The sequence below is a fragment of the Aulonocara stuartgranti genome (genome assembly GCF_965226115.1).
Source record: "Aulonocara stuartgranti genome assembly, chromosome: 12".
Classification (NCBI taxonomy): domain Eukaryota; kingdom Metazoa; phylum Chordata; class Actinopteri; order Cichliformes; family Cichlidae; genus Aulonocara; species Aulonocara stuartgranti.
Window position 1 is genome coordinate 18,293,699 of NC_138948.1, and position 17,024 is coordinate 18,310,722.

A 17,024-nucleotide genomic window follows, 5' to 3' on the forward strand; every position below is an offset into this window, starting at 1 on the left:
ATGGACTTGATGATTTAGCTGATTTAAAAAAGGTTTCATATATTTTAATGTTCTTTGAAAATCAAGATGTAGGCCTGTGTTTCTGAGCTGATGAACAACAATTTTTCAATAGATATATGGTCCTCACAGGACAGCCACTAAATTTTATGTGCAATTAAATTGAAAATTTTATGTGTGGTGAGGTGTAGTAATATTATTGTAGCATTCTTCATGCAGGAAGGAGTGCAGGAAAGTAAAGACATCCACGTAGAGTACAGACAGACAGCAAAAATGGCTTGTTTTAAAAATGTTATCTTGTTAAACAGGGAAATGAAGGATGAAGGAGTGTTTGTTAGTGTGCATATTGTCATCTCTGCTTGCCTTTCTGTAAAAGACCACATAACACCACTTCTTATCTATTCTCTTGTTTAAGTGTCAAATATTGACTCATTTTAGAAAAACTGTTACACCCCATGTACTGCAGTACCTTGCTTTGATCTTGAATTCTCACCTTGTTTTTCTTTTTGTCAATTAATCCTGTTTTTTTCCCACATCTACTGACAGTATAGTGCCTCACTTACTTTTGCTCTCCACACAGAATTGCAGGAAAGAGCACCAAAGTAAGTGATATGTAAGTATTCCACTGCTTCCATTTAATAGAGTAAAGCTGCTCCCATTTCAAACCAGGAAATGTTTGTCCACATTAGAAGAAGAAGAAGAAGAAGAAGGAGGAGGAAAAAGAAAATGTGTTTGTTCCAGTCAAACAGGATGCCAACATGAGAAGTAGTTCATCTGTAATGATGATGATGATGATGATGTAATAGTAGAACCCAAGATATTTAATGGTAATGTTAAACAGCTTTACATAACCTTTCCAGACTATACAACATCCAAACACAACAGATTAGCCTTCTGTATTTTGATTAAATGTCATATTTATTGCTGACCTGCTATATAAAACGTACTTTTTTTCAAAGTTTTGAATTTGACATCTCATTCACCAAATATTTCTTTGACATGGTGAAAATCAGTTTAAGTCAAACAGTCTGTAAATAAGTCACACCCATGCGACAATGTTTTACTGTGAATAAGTCTCATTCATTTCTTTTCCTTCTTTATTTCCCTCTCACGAGGGGACCTCAGCTGTGTTGTAAGTTATTTGGCTGCTGCCTTTCTTCTTTTCTCCCTGAAGAGAAAAAAATAGAAAAATCCAATTCAGATCTGAGCGTGTTGAATATACAGTAATACTATGGTTGTGTTGCAGAGACTGTGGTGTGCTTAAGGAAAACGCTTTATACTGTAATACAGTACTCTCAGCACTTGATTATGTTCCACGTTTGTTTTCTTTTACTTCATCTTTTATTTCAACCATGCAGCTCAGATTGTCTTGTTATTGGCTTGTACCAAACATGTGTTAACAACAAATATGTATTGATAATTAACTCTGGGTTATTATAATAGCGCATTTTCAAAAGCCACAGTGATGCTCTTGAGTAGTACCACCATCCCATCTAAAAAACAACAAAAATGAGCAGAAGGCACAGTAAGCTTACAGGAGATGTAATTTAGTTTAAAGAAATTTATTGAATAATTTTTAAATTAAATTATGTCACCTGATGCCACTTACTAATTAAAATTCAATATAGATGAAGTATTTGTCTTTATACATGTAATACAGAAATTAAAAAACAAAATAAATTCAGTATGTTATTTGGTGATGTTTTTTGTTATATTAATTCTTGTGTGCTGTCTTACATTTGTGTTTGAACATCCAAATACTTTGACGACACCAGCTGAAATTATGAAGGTGTGGGTCACTCATATACAGCAATGTTTCACATTATGTTGCACTCCCTAACCCTCAGTCAATATTTATATTAAGTGTTTACAGTGTTGTCACCCCTTATGTCACTGTAAGAATAAAGTAGCAGAGTTGTATTGTTCTGTAACAGAAGTTGTTTGTAATGCTTTTAGTTTGAAATTACTCTGACACGCACACCCAAAATCAGGGAAGTGTGCTAGTACTGAACATATGTGCGTGCGTGTGTGTGTGTGTATGCATGCATGAATGCAAGACAGTTATTCTTACTGTGTCTATTATTTAGAGAGTTAGGTTAGATCATATCACTTTTATTTATTTGTACATCTTTCTTTATGGCGTACATGGTATTCATTCTCAATCTCTGTCTCTGTCTCCTTCCTTTCACACCCTAATCAGACGTAGCTGTTGGCCACTCCTTCCTAAGGCTGTTTCTTCCTGTTAAAAATGTTGCCATGAGCTCACTCTTAGGCTGTCATCTGATTGTTGGGGTTGTTTCTATAATATTGGCAACCGTTATTGTGATTTAAGGTCATGTAAATAAAATTGAATTTACAGAATATTTCGAAACTAATAATATTTCGTATTTGTATCTATGCAAGCCACAAGGAGTTTTTCCATTGGGTTATGAAACTTTCACACGCCATGCTAGATTAGTAACGTTTGTCTGCTGAAATATAAACATAGGTAATGGTAATTAAATTTTTAATAAACATTAAAAGACGTGCAGAGTTTAAAAAAAAACCTATAATGAAATTAATATTTTACGTACATCCTCAACTTTCATAACACATCTATCTCCACATGACAATTATGATCCAATGCTATCCAAGAATGTGTTTATAGTTTTAGTATCTAATAGAATTGTCATTTATAATAGATAATTAACACTTCACCTAAACTAACTCAGTCAGTGCCTTGTGTCTCAGATATTTCTCCAAGCAGTAGATAGCAATGGGATCTCTGTCTGTATCAAACTTATTGGCAAAAAGGTGATGCTGTTCAATCAACCACTGCAGGTCTCCAGCACCATACACACATATTGATCTGACATGATGGCCTTTACATTCTGGGTATACTGCTTGCAGAGAATCCTCTGACCCCTCGTGCCACTGCCACTTCACCATCCGTGCAATTGCATTAATGTCTGTCATGTCAAATTTAGGGTTGGGCCATGTTGAACCAGGAACACCAGGCATTCGTTGTATTGTTGCCCACAGAAACTCATCAGGACTGTAGGTGTCTTTGGCCCACTCAATGAGGGCCCGTATTCGCTTGTCTTCCAACACACTGCGAATGTAACCTCGGTTGACCACAATGTAGGCATTTCCTGATAGTATAGGGAGATTGAAGGGAGCTGGATCCTTTGTTTTTCCTATTGGCTGGGACAATTGAAAAGTTAACATGATGGGGAGTCAGTCTGAGTTGAAGGTTTTTAGAATAGCAAAGAGAATTGATAATAGCTACATCATACATTACAAGAAATATCCAAAGAAGTACCTGGATTTGTCCATCAACTACTTGGTAAACATTCATCACCCTCTTCTTCTTTCCTTGAGGCATTTCTTCAGACTCCAAACTGTTACCTCCTTTCAGTGAACGCAAAGCTTGCACAATTTCCAAGTTAGTTTTTAGAGGGAAATCCTGACCACAGAGGTTGATGAAGTATTTCCATGTTGTACTGGTGTTATAGAGATCAGCCATGCAGTTAAGATCAGCCTGTACACGTGTCCATCCAGCGTAGACCACATCCACAGTCTTGCTGACCATGAACACATTTGGGAAACAGGAAGTAATGGCATTGATGGCAATAAAGACTGAGGCCGGTGCTTTTTTGTCCACATGGACACAATAAATATTTTGAGGTGTGTAGATAGCTCGCAGTAGTCGCTCAAAGTTCTGCACCTAAAGATAAAACACTTTAGTTCTCTTTGAGAAATGTTTTTGCCTGGTTGGTTTATTGAACGCTTTAACGGTTATTTAATGAATGATCAAAACTAAAGCAGAAATGTGACATATCCATTATAATATGAAATTATAAAACACCAAGATCACCAGTGTGACAAATAAACAGTTTAATCCGATTGGGTGAATCTGTTATTCAAGTTGCATATACAGTATATATATATATGTATATGTAATCTAATAAAGATGTTAAGCATTATGAATTTTATCAATTCCCAATTTGACCACTGCAAAATTAGAGAAAAAACATACCTTGTGATGTACAACCATTGAGTAAGCTAGCGGAAACTCCTCTTCTTCCTTGCTTAATGGGAATGTTATGTATTTCCTGCTTGTTTGGAATTTCCTGTAAATTCACAGTTTTGAAGAAGTAATGTTGTTTTGGAAGGCCATGTATTTAAATCATGACTAAGAGTTAAAGAGTTACAGAAAGCTCCCATTTAGAGCAACAAACCTGCAGTTTTGGGTTGCATTAATATAATACTCATCAGAGATCTGAATAATCTTCTGGAAGTCTTTGGTGATGGTCAGTAATTTTGCTTTCAGCAATGCCTCCTTCTCTCCCTGCAGGATCGCTGAGCAGTTGCAAACTTTCTCTGGGCTCTCATCAATATTGGTGTACTCTTGCCCTTGATACCTGAGAATGTAGGCAGTACGTCTACCTCTTTTCAGTGGAATAAGTAGTGAAAGCATCCATAGTGATCCCAGTACAGCGATGAACTGTAATAATTGTAGCCGCCAGCCTCGTTTTAGGAACCACATTATTTACAATAAGAGGAGAATCTGAAATACAACAATATTAAAGTGTGTGAGAGCTGCAAAAAATGTCAGACAGACATCTATGAAATCATAAAATAAATATAATGATTAATGTTTGCTAATATGTTGATATGTTGATAAGAATTTATGATAAGGGGCAGATCAGTCCATCCATTATGACAACCTGGAACGAAGAGATGAAATTAAGATAGATAGCATCCAAATGAAATACACTTCAACTTACAACAATAAAAAAAATGTATTTTAGCTTTTTAAAAGTTGTTTGTGTTTTGTGTGGGAGCAAAATATGAGCTCTAAGATATTTTTCCTTATTTTATTTATTTATTTATTTATTTTTTGCCTGTCCCGTTTGGCTCTTTTGCCATCAGAATTATTGTCTAAAGGCAAAGAAAGATGCCCAATGGATTTACTTTACCAAATTGACCATCCCAGCCTTGCCATAATGGTCCATTTGATTCACCTTTTATTGTTTATTTTATTTTCACTTGCTGAATACGGGACAGACTTGACTGGAGGAAAGAAGGGGAGAAAGAAAGAGGGAAAGAGAAACAGCTGAGAAGAGGGACGGGGGAGAAGGGCAAAAACCAAAAACAAACAGAACGGGCAGAAAAAAAAAAGAAAAAGAAAATGCATCTATCGATCACCTGGATCACCTGTTGAGAAAGAAAAAAGAAAACAAGCAGAAGAGAACAAGAGTAATAGAATAAACAACATCACAATGATATATGGGAATATGACAGTAAATACTAAATATTAAACATTATTGTGCAGCACATAAGATCAACAGAAAACACTGTGTGGTTTGAGGTAGGAGCCAAAAAGGGTGTAGTTTGTGGGTGTGATCACCCGTGTGTACACCTGTGAGCATGGACGCGCTTGTTTTTTTTAAAAGGTTCCTTCATGTAATGATCTGCTAGAGGGTGTGGGGGGGCCACAGCCCCGTCCTCCAGGGCATGAAGCAGGTATGGAGGAGATCAAAACTCCAGACATCCAGAGGCCCCCAGAACACAAGAGACCAAGGAAGACCAACAGAGGGGAGAGAGTGATATTATACCCCTTATGTCAAACTGAGTGATTTATGGCCCCCTAATTGATTTATGACCCCTAATAAATTATTCATGAGCTCCGGAAGTAGGAAGTAATTAAGTAATAAAAATATGATACTCATAAAATTATGATATTCATAAAAATATGATATTCATAAAAAAATATGATATTCATATTTTGTGTGGTTTTTTTTATGCTCAAAAAACGCCATCTGGTGGCGGGTCAGTGTGTGTGTGTGCGCGCGCCCGCGCGGGGGCGCGCCCGTGTCTCCGGACCGTGCTCTCTCGGGCTGCGTGCTCATGTGTTTAAAAATGTATTAAACCATATTAAAATTGTTTAGTTAAACTTGTGCTTTTGTAACGTTCAGTATGGCCACAAACACATGCTGCATGCCTTGGGGGAAAACTTTATTTCAATTTATATGCATTTGTAGATTTAGAATAAAACTCATACTCAGAAAAAACTCGCGATCCCCTAACCCTAACCCTCCTTAGAAACATAAGCAGGGAAAACTCCTTAAAAAACCCTCCGCGTTTTCTCCAAAACCCTACAATAACTTGTTATGGTGCCCCCTCTATTCCCAAAACCTTATATTCGATAACAGGGGAAATCCTGAAAAAATCCTTAGTCTTTTTTCTCAAATTCAGCGCCCCGCGGCTCCCTTCATGCTCAGCCAAACAAAGCCAAAACTCCTTTTAAAAAATTCTCCGCGATTTCTCCAAAACCCTAGAATAACTTGTTAGCTACCCCTCTATTCCCAAAAAAAAAAAAAAGCGCTATAATCCAAAAACATTGGGAAAGCTCCTCTTACTAGCAAGCTCTAAAATTCAACCCACACTCTAAGTTCTACCTCGCTCTTAATCTCCGATCCACAACTTCTTGCAGAGCACAATTTTTTCCTGCTTGTTCGCTCCCCGCTCTGCTCCCGAATGCGCTGCTTACCTCGTTTGAAAATTCCCCCCTTAGACCAACTCCGCCTCACTGCGCCCCGCTGCCAATCACATAACCCTTGCACCGCTCCCTTTGCACCCCGGTTAGCCAATCGGCTCCAGGTCTGATTTTACGATCTCCCGCTGAGGTTAAGACTATCGTCGAACCCCCAGAAGACATCTGACTTCAGAGTATCAACAACTGGCGCCGCTCAGACTGCTTGCGAGTTCGCATAGGGAGCGGCCGATTTCAACAGCAACTTGCGTCTCTTTCCTTATCCGCATATCATTCGGTAAGTGTTAATCTTCCTCCCTAACTACATTTTTGCATTTTCCTTTTTACCATTCTGTCAATCCTTTCATTTAAAAAAATAAATAAATATCACAATGGTTTGTAACAGGTACAATACACCATCCATCCATCCATTCGCCTCCACTTATCCTTTTCTCAGGCTCGCGCGGTGCGCTGGAGCCTATCCCACGTACAATACACTTTAAAATATATATAAGCTCCACTTTTAACTCCCGTAAAGGTTTATACATTACATGTCTACATCACCTATCATGGCCTCATCGGGTATCTCATATCATCTTGTTATTGTTATGTTATGCTCCTTTGATATTTTGCTAGTTTGCGTGTTTTAAAACTCTTTTTGTTTTTCTTTATATTTTTAGACCCAGATGTGTTAACCTGATCCCTGCGAAACACCAGCTCTGCGTGGATTTTGACCGCGAGTGACCGGATGTTGTTTCCGGCCTGAGGTTGCCTGAAATGCCGTGAGGCTCGTTTGAAAGATTGCGCCCGAGACCAACTCCGCCTCCAAGGCATGCCTACCTTTAGCTGCCACCAGTGAGATATCAGAGCCGGGCTCCACATATCCAATCAGGAGCACGAGCAAGACAGCTTTTGCAGACTCTCCAGAAATATACAAGTCCTTACCAACTGCTCTGCGACCCAGTGTTTCTGGTCCCCTCACTAACATCGCTTTTTGAGATATTTTTTATGAACCACCAAAAAAGCAATTTTACCCCACAGACTGGGTCTGAGGGCAGCAGCGGGGACAAATGATTGTAATGAAGCGACGGACATTTCATGGCTGGTCTTGCATAATCGTGAGTTATTATGTCATATGGTGATAAGTACATAGTTTTGCAAGAGGCATACAAGCACTGTGGAAAAAGTAATCATAAAACTGTTTTTGTGAACACCCTACGTTATGCTTTAAAAAATGTGATACATGTAATGTGATCATCAAAGAACATGATTTTTAAAAAAAAAAAAAACTTTTATTCTTATGCTTTTAAAGTATGTCAGATTATCTTAAAACACTTATTTGTATGTTATAATGTTTTTCTTACACCATGTGTAATTTTTATAGACACCTTATTCATTGTATCAATGTGTAATTATGTATCTTTGATAAATAAATAAAATATTTAATCTTGTATTTGTGTACTTTCTGGTGATTCAATAAAAAATTAGTCACATATCGCTCTGATAAACACAGATGGCTGAAAGAAATGTTTGATGGAACAAAGGAAACAAGTGTCTTGCTGCTAAACTTTTAAGTCACCATGGTTTAAATGAGAAAGTCTGTATGTAAAACATGAAAAACTCCATATCAGTGATATCTACAAAGGTGTACTCATTTCTTTGTAATGGTACTTTACTGTTCCAATGAAACAAAAAGAAAATCTCATTTTTAAAGTACATTTTTCGGCCACCCTGACCTATTTTCAGGGGCAAGAATGTTGATGTTAGACTGTGTTTTAAATCAGGTTGTGATCTTAAACTAACTATCACAGCACTGATTTCAGTTGTAATGTCAATTAGAATCCCAATTTGGCTTTTCTCCAGTCAGTGTTATGGTGAAATTTAACTTGTTCTTTTGTGTAATTGCACATGGCCCAGCAAAGGACCCCTTAGTAAGCTGTACAGCATAAGTTTTCAATTCACTTTTGTCAGAAAACTTCACAGTATGAGAAGTTACAGCACAGTTTCTCCAAACGTGTGGTTCTTTTTCAGCCAGCGTGCTTTTAGAGCATCTACATTAGCTCATGTAGTAAAAGTACAATCAGTAAGTGTACTTTAACATTTGAGATTCCGAGTCACTCTTGCTTAGATCATGTGAACTATATCATGAACCTTTTTTTTGTATAATGCATCAAACGTGTTCAAATCAGTTTATTTTCAATTTATTTTAACTAATCTAGAGACAAGCAACTCCTTTTTAGCTTCTGTTATGTATTTACCTCTCACACCTTAATCTAGATGTTAGTGTTCTCAGAGTTAACATGTCTCATGTTGCCATGTTGTATTTCTAATACCCAGCCTCAGTGTTCGCCCTGTTGACCCTCAAATCCAAACACCAATGATCTAGATATTCACAACATTCATAAGGAGATTCTTAAGGTCTTAAGTTTTGTTGTTTTTATGTTTTACAAAAAAAAAACTTCACATTTTTTATATTTTTAAACGAAAGTGACATGCAAGGATATTTTTCTTTAGTGATGTTGCTTCAGCAATCTCAAATACTAATTATTCTGGGAATTTTTATGGTCAAACTATGTGATTTTCCAAATGTGTGTGTGTGGAGTAAAATGACCTTGTTCTTATGATGTTGTCACCGTGAATCATTTAGGATTAACAACACAAATTGTATCGATAGCAGAAACAGTCTTATAACTTATAATTCTCACACGTTACCGCTAGTTTTACAAACGCAGTCTTCTTCAGCTCTGTTTATGTAGCTTTTATGAAACTGATTTTCCATAGTACAAGTAGAATTTAATTTTTCTTTGCTCTCCAGTATAAATAAATGCAATAATTTGCAGGCTTTTTACTGAAACTCTCACAATGCAACACTCAATTCTCAGAGCTTCATATATCAACAGCTCTGAAAATATCTTCTTTTTTAAAGTAATGTAGGACAGGATCTCTCACTCTCTGTGTCTCAAAAAGAAACCAACTAAACTGGCAATCACCACTAAACAAATGAAAGTAGTTTATGGCTTTTTTATCAGCTGCATTTCTTTCATTTATGTATTGATCCCATTGTTTATTGGTAATGCTTTTAGGTCACTGTTTTAGCATGTCTGCCTCACACTCCATTTAAACAGTTTAACAGATAGTGGGGTCTGGTAAGGAAGTTGGGGGGAAGCAGACAACTCCACAGGAAGAGTCTTTTTGTCTTTTCTCCACTGTAAAAGATAGCAAGGCAGTGTGAAACTTTCTTTGCGGGAAAGACAAAACTGAGAGCCATGCTAGGCTCAGTGAGAGACTCTGCTCACCCTCTGCCCCAGCGATGGCAGTCCCTCACCAAGCTTGATTTCTGTTCTTTGTCTTGATTAAAGAATGTTAGCTACCGCTCATCGCTTGTCTGCAGGCTTTATTAAACGGAAAACTTCCACAACAACCTCTAAACAGTGGTTTATGGCTTTTTGTCACCTGCAACACCATGTAACACTTGGATGTTAGATTATTTTACCAGTCAGTGTTGTTAGCCCCAACCCCCAGGCTCCAGGTGTCTGAGCTCTAACCCTGGCTGCCAAATGTCCCCCTGAGGCCTTTGTGCCTTTTACCACCAGACTAAGTTTGTAGTCCTATCTACTAATATTATTTTATTTTTTTATTATAGCACAAGGTTCAGTTAGGTTACTACTTTGACTTCCTCAATTTGAGCACATTTCTGACCCGATACTTTATCAAGCTTTTACTCGAGTGTTTTTGACACTAGCAGCTGTACTTCTACTTAAGTGAAAATTGCCTGCAATTTTGCCACCTCAGTTGCCACTTTTCTGGAGTTTGTACACTTTTTATATTGAAACGTTCAACGTTTTACGTGTTATCCTTGATCACAGTTCTAAACAAGTTAACTTTCTTCACTTCAAAGTAACCCAAAAAAGAAACTATATGTCCAGTTCTCTTTACTCCAAACCTGGTTTAAGGCTATGCTGTTGTTGTGATATGGCCATACAAATAATATTAAGTTTAATTAATCTTAAAAAAAAAATGGCTGCTTCATGGCTACCTGTTCAGAGAATTTGCAGACTTTTATGGAAACTGTCACAATGTAACACTCTCACTGTCAAAACATGGTTGATCCATGTTTCTATGAACACTGATTAATATATCAACAGCTCTGAAAATCCTTTTTTTTTTTTTAAAGTAAAGCAGAACAGGATCTCTGTATCTCTAAAAATCCCAACAAAACTGGCAATCACCTCTAAACAAATGGAAGTAGTTTATGGATCTTTATCACCTGCAACACCATGTAACACCTAGATGTTAGACTCTTTTACCATCACATTTGCAAGGGTTTATGTGTTATCCTTGATCACAGTTCTAAATAAGTTAACTTTCTTGACATAAAAGTAGCCCAAAGAAGACAAATATATGTCCAGTTCTTTTTTACTCCAAACCTACTGATCGGAAAACATTATGTGATGCTGGAAGTTTTCATCCTATCCATCTGCAAAACAAGTTTACCTGTAAGCCAACACATTAGACGTAAGCAAATTTGTGAAATTCCTGAACAATGTGCTTTGTGGAGTAGCAGTAGTACTAGAACTAGTACTAGTAGTCCTAGTGTTCTGCAGCAACCAGGCTTCAAGAGTGATCACTCTTCTGGCTTTCAAATGGTGAAAACATGTCACAGTCTTAACCGCAAATCAGAAATGTTGGTAAATTTAAAAAGGAATTTAAACGTCAGCTTTGACATAGACACAGACTTTATTAATGCCACACTCAGGAAATTCACATGTTACACATGATTTAGCTCACCTGCTAAATCCCCAGAGCAATAACCACATCAGCATCATTAGCCTGAGTGTTGATCCTCCAGGTGAGTGAGTGAGTGAGTGAGTGAGTGAGTGAGTGAGTGTGTGTGTGTGTGTGTGTGTGTGTGTGTGTGTGTGTGTGATCAGAGGTGAAGCTGCTTTCTGCAAAGTCTCATCAACAACATCTTTAGAAACAAACATCAACAACCAGGAAGAGTCTAAAAGCACTAAATATGAAACAGACCATTTACCATACCCAACACTGAGCTCCTGCACAGTCAGATGGAGTGAAACATAATGTCCCAGTGGTGTTCTGTTGGATTTAGCAGGTGAGCGTTGTTGCCAGTCAAAACCTTTTTGGAAACTCTTTACAAGAATCAATGTAATTATTTGTTTTACTTGAATCAAATGTATTGGTTTATATACCTGAAATAAAACTTTTTTGGAAACCCGTTACATGAAGTAAAAGGTTTTTGATCTTGTAAGTTCTGGCTTTAATATTTTCAGCTGATAAAGTGAACTTCATACAAACTCTGTGTTAGAAAAAGGGGATAGTTTACTACATGCTATAAAAACACAATCCTTAATCTTTTATTTTGCAACTTTATCTTTCTGTTCTGCTTTTTAGAGTGATTGTTTTATTGACTCGTACTTTGGGAATCACCCTGTTGTGAGAAAAGGATAAGCTGGGAGAGAATACAGCATTATACAAGCAGAGTGTTTTAGCTGTATCCGTAGATCTAAGACATAAACCTGTTGTTAAAAAAGAATAGTTAACTGAAGTGCAGATTTAATTTTAAATTATTTCACGAACTGTCCAGGAATTACAGAGAGCTTTATACTGATATGGTAAAATTCTCTGAGTGTATTGGTTGTATATGACAAGTATTTGTAAATCATTAGTAGTTACTCTTGCATAGGTGTTTTGCTTGTTTTAAATTTGTGCACTATTTATTTTTATTTTTTGTATTTTGTAATGAATCTCTAATTCACTTTTTCTTGTTGGCCTTGTTGTGTGTACCTCACAAGTCAAATTATACATTGTGATGGAGCAGTCACAATACACCCGCATGAGACACAGTTTGATTTTTCTAACACAGAGTTTGTATGAAGTTCACTTTATCAGCTGAAAATATTAAAGCCAGAACATACAAGATCAAAAACCTTTTACTTCATGTACAGGGTTTCCAAAAAAGTTTTATTTCAGGTATATAAACCATTACATTTGATTCAAGTAAAACAAATAATTACATTGATTCTTGTAAAGTTTTTCCAAGAAAGTTTTATTTGATGTAACGGGTTTCCAAAATTATTTAATTTGATGTAATGAAACCAATAGATTTGAATGGGGTAAAACAAATAACTCGATTGATTCTTGCAATGCTTTTCCAAGAAAGTTTTATTTGATGTAACGGGTTTCCAAAAAAAAGTTTTATTTCAGGTATATAAACCAATACATTTGATTCAAGTAAAACAAATAATTACATTGATTCTTGTAAAGAGTTTCCAAAAAAAGGTTTTGACTGGCAACAACGCTCACCTGCTAAATCCAACAGAACACCACTGGGACATTATGTTTCACTCCATCTGACTGTGCAGGAGCTCAGTGTTGGGTATGGTAAATGGTCTGTTTCATATTTAGTGCTTTTAGACTCTTCCTGGTTGTTGATGTTTGTTTCTAAAGATGTTGTTGATGAGACTTTGCAGAAAGCAGCTTCACCTCTGATCACACACACACACACACACACACACACACACACACACACACACACACACACACACACTCACTCACTCACTCACTCACTCACTCAACTCCACTCACTCACCTGGAGGATCAACACTCAGGCTAATGATGCTGATGTGGTTATTGCTCTGGGGATTTAGCAGGTGAGCTAAATCATGTGTAACATGTGAATTTCCTGAGTGTGGCATTAATAAAGTCTGTGTCTATGTCAAAGCTGACGTTTAAATTCCTTTTTAAATTTACCAACATTTCTGATTTGCGGTTAAGACTGTGACATGTTTTCACCATTTGAAAGCCAGAAGAGTGATCACTCTTGAAGCCTGGTTGCTGCAGAATACTAGGACTACTAGTACTAGTTCTAGTACTACTGCTACTCCACAAAGCACATTGTTCAGGAATTTCACAAATTTGCTTACGTCTAATGTGTTGGCTTACAGGTAAACTTGTTTTGCAGATGGATAGGATGAAAACTTCCAGCATCACATAATGTTTTCCGATCAGTAGGTTTGGAGTAAAAAAGAACTGGACATATATTTGTCTTCTTTGGGCTACTTTTATGTCAAGAAAGTTAACTTATTTAGAACTGTGATCAAGGATAACACATAAACCCTTGCAAATGTGATGGTAAAAGAGTCTAACATCTAGGTGTTACATGGTGTTGCAGGTGATAAAGATCCATAAACTACTTCCATTTGTTTAGAGGTGATTGCCAGTTTTGTTGGGATTTTTAGAGATACAGAGATCCTGTTCTGCTTTACTTTAAAAAAAAAAAAGGATTTTCAGAGCTGTTGATATATTAATCAGTGTTCATAGAAACATGGATCAACCATGTTTTGACAGTGAGAGTGTTACATTGTGACAGTTTCCATAAAAGTCTGCAAATTCTCTGAACAGGTAGCCATGAAGCAGCCATTTTTTTTTTAAGATTAATTAAACTTAATATTATTTGTATGGCCATATCACAACAACAGCATAGCCTTAAACCAGGTTTGGAGTAAAGAGAACTGGACATATAGTTTCTTTTTTGGGTTACTTTGAAGTGAAGAAAGTTAACTTGTTTAGAACTGTGATCAAGGATAACACGTAAAACGTTGAACGTTTCAATATAAAAAGTGTACAAACTCCAGAAAAGTGGCAACTGAGGTGGCAAAATTGCAGGCAATTTTCACTTAAGTAGAAGTACAGCTGCTAGTGTCAAAAACACTCGAGTAAAAGCTTGATAAAGTATCGGGTCAGAAATGTGCTCAAATTGAGGAAGTCAAAGTAGTAACCTAACTGAACCTTGTGCTATAATAAAAAAATAAAATAATATTAGTAGATAGGACTACAAACTTAGTCTGGTGGTAAAAGGCACAAAGGCCTCAGGGGGACATTTGGCAGCCAGGGTTAGAGCTCAGACACCTGGAGCCTGGGGGTTGGGGCTAACAACACTGACTGGTAAAATAATCTAACATCCAAGTGTTACATGGTGTTGCAGGTGACAAAAAGCCATAAACCACTGTTTAGAGGTTGTTGTGGAAGTTTTCCGTTTAATAAAGCCTGCAGACAAGCGATGAGCGGTAGCTAACATTCTTTAATCAAGACAAAGAACAGAAATCAAGCTTGGTGAGGGACTGCCATCGCTGGGGCAGAGGGTGAGCAGAGTCTCTCACTGAGCCTAGCATGGCTCTCAGTTTTGCCCCAGACACACAGCCTCGGGCGCGCGCGGGCGCGCGCGGGCGCGCGCACACACACACACTGACCCGCCACCAGATGGCGTTTTTTGAGCATAAAAAAATAAAAAAAAATTTAATTGCTTAAAGAAATAAAAGAATGCTATTTTGATATATAAGAAACTTTCTAAATAATCAATTATATTTTTATGAATATCATATTTTTATGAATATCATATTTTTATGAATATCATAATTTTATGAGTATCATATTTTTATTACTTAATTACTTCCTACTTCCGGAGCTCATGAATAATTTATTAGGGGTCATAAATCAATTAGGGGGCCATAAATCACTCAGTTTGACATAAGGGGTATAATATCACTAGAGAGATAATCCCATACAGCTTATGACAAAATTTGATCCGAAGTGATTGATGGCCCTAATCACGACCTTTTGACCCCCCGCCCCTCCCCTCCGTGGGAAACCCCCGCGTGACGAATCGTATCCGGAGAAAGGGGGGCGGACCCCGGAAGCGCGCCATCTGTTGCTAACCGTATCGAATTGCACCCCGAGAAAGGGGGGCGAACCCCCGGAAGCGCGCCATCTGTTGCTAACCGTAACGAATTGCACCCCGAGAAAGGAGGGGTGAACCCCCGGAAGAGCGCCATCTGTTGATGTGAAAAAAAAAGGTTTTAGTGGGAGGGACTGCAGCGAGGGAGGAGAATAAAAACCAGAGAGGAGGAGTCCGTCACAATTCCTAAGTCACACACACAAGATGGATTCTTTCCTTCTGCAGCGTTCCTGTGTCCGATGAGATCTGCTCTCCCAAAGAAGAAGGCTTTGAATATGACATATTCAATCTCGATCCGGACCTTATGACCCTACCGGAAATACTCCGGAAGTGTCTAGTCATTTTCAGACCTGTTGCGTCATGTTCCCTAAGCACAGCGGTGATGCAGCAGCTGATTCTGTGATGTATAGAGAGACAGAGCGGGTGTAATTTTACTTTCTTAAGCTGCACCGGCGTTTGTAATGGAAATAAAGAGTGACTTCCTGTAGAGATTTCAATAGTATTTTATTTTCCTATAATACAGACGCTGTAAAAAACCTTTAAGATACACCATAGCTTGTGATGAAAAGAAGAACTTTCTATCCGCTTGTAACCTACAGGCTGCCTATGTGTAAAAAATTGAATACTACTTTTCCTTTTGAGAGTCCTTTTTACAAGAGACTGAAAAAACAAACCATAATTGACGCGACAGGCGATCTTGTTTCACACACACACACACACACACACACACACACACACACACACACACACACACACACCGCGGGTACTTTTACAATGGGTTTTCTCAATAGATAGAAAATGATGACGTTGAGGAGTCAACAGCCGATATTATCATTGCTTGTAACCCGGTTTCGTACATCTCCCCATAAAACAAGTCTTAGCGGGGAAAAAAGCTCATATTCGAATAAGTTTATTAAAGCACCCCCCTCTGTGGGAAAGAGTCAACCATGAGGCGAGTTTTGTCAACAGCAATTGTCCATTTGGTAAAACAAATATCCGTCTCAAAGTCATATTTTACCGTTGCAGAATGTGGAAAACAGACGGCGTTCGCAAGAAGGCAATCAAAAAAAAAACAAAAAAACAACCCTCTAACTATCGGTATTGTCAAGAGAAAGATGCGAAAAACAGATGCTTCGCTAGACTAGGATAAAATGAGAGAAGAAACGGGAGGGGAGTCGATATCTACTCAGCCCCTACTGTGACAGTTCTACCAATCGCGAGGAAGAATCCGTGAATATTATGTCAGCATTCCGTTCAAACAACGCCGCCGATCACACACACACACACACACACACACACACACACACACCCCGCGGGTCAAGGAGGAGTGAGACGGCAGAATAGTTTTTTTCTTCATTACTTTTACAATGGGATTTCTCAATAGATAGAAAATGATGACGCTGAGGAGTCAACATCCGATATTATCGTTGCTTGTAACCCGGTAAATAATTTCGTACATCTCCCCATAAAACAAGTCTTAGCGGGGAAAAAAGCTCATATTCGAATAAGTTTATTCCCCTCTGTGGGAAAGAGTTTTTTTTCTCAGAGTCAACCATGAGGCGAGTTTTGTCAACAGCAAGAACAACTGTTGCCCATAAAGTAAAACAAATATCCGCCTCAAAGTCGTATTTTACCGTTGCAGAATGTGGAAAACAGACAGCCCTCACAGGAGGCACCATAGTTAAAATATTTAAATTTCAACTAAATTTGTAGTAATGATCGGATTTCCTCACTTATCTACACCACACTCCTTGT

General features: G+C 37.7%; 1 protein-coding gene and 1 long non-coding RNA gene across 6 annotated transcripts in view; one reads left to right on the forward strand and one right to left on the reverse strand.

The window, feature by feature from the left end:
- Positions 1 to 587: 587 nt before the first annotated feature.
- LOC309718499 (beta-1,3-galactosyl-O-glycosyl-glycoprotein beta-1,6-N-acetylglucosaminyltransferase-like) overlaps positions 588 to 17,024 on the reverse strand; it is a 50,897-nt gene continuing 34,460 nt past the window's right edge. For 4 of the 5 annotated variants that reach the window (XM_082553814.1, XM_082553813.1, XM_082553812.1 and 1 more), the window contains 4 exons: positions 4,218 to 4,546; positions 4,016 to 4,109; positions 3,299 to 3,703; positions 588 to 3,180 (listed from right to left, as the gene is read on the reverse strand). In XM_082553814.1, coding sequence (XP_082409940.1) covers positions 2,695 to 3,180; positions 3,299 to 3,703; positions 4,016 to 4,109; positions 4,218 to 4,525 — 1,293 coding nt within the window. In that variant the 5' untranslated portion in view covers positions 4,526 to 4,546 and the 3' untranslated portion in view covers positions 588 to 2,694. Of the gene's footprint in view, positions 3,181 to 3,298; positions 3,704 to 4,015; positions 4,110 to 4,217; positions 4,547 to 6,440; positions 6,555 to 17,024 lie in introns of those variants that run through there. The other variant, XM_082553816.1, reaches the window with a different exon arrangement.
- On the forward strand, positions 6,698 to 7,965 carry LOC309718506. The gene is made up of 2 exons (XR_014279990.1): positions 6,698 to 6,812; positions 7,195 to 7,965. It is a non-coding gene; the product is annotated as an uncharacterized lncRNA (long non-coding RNA).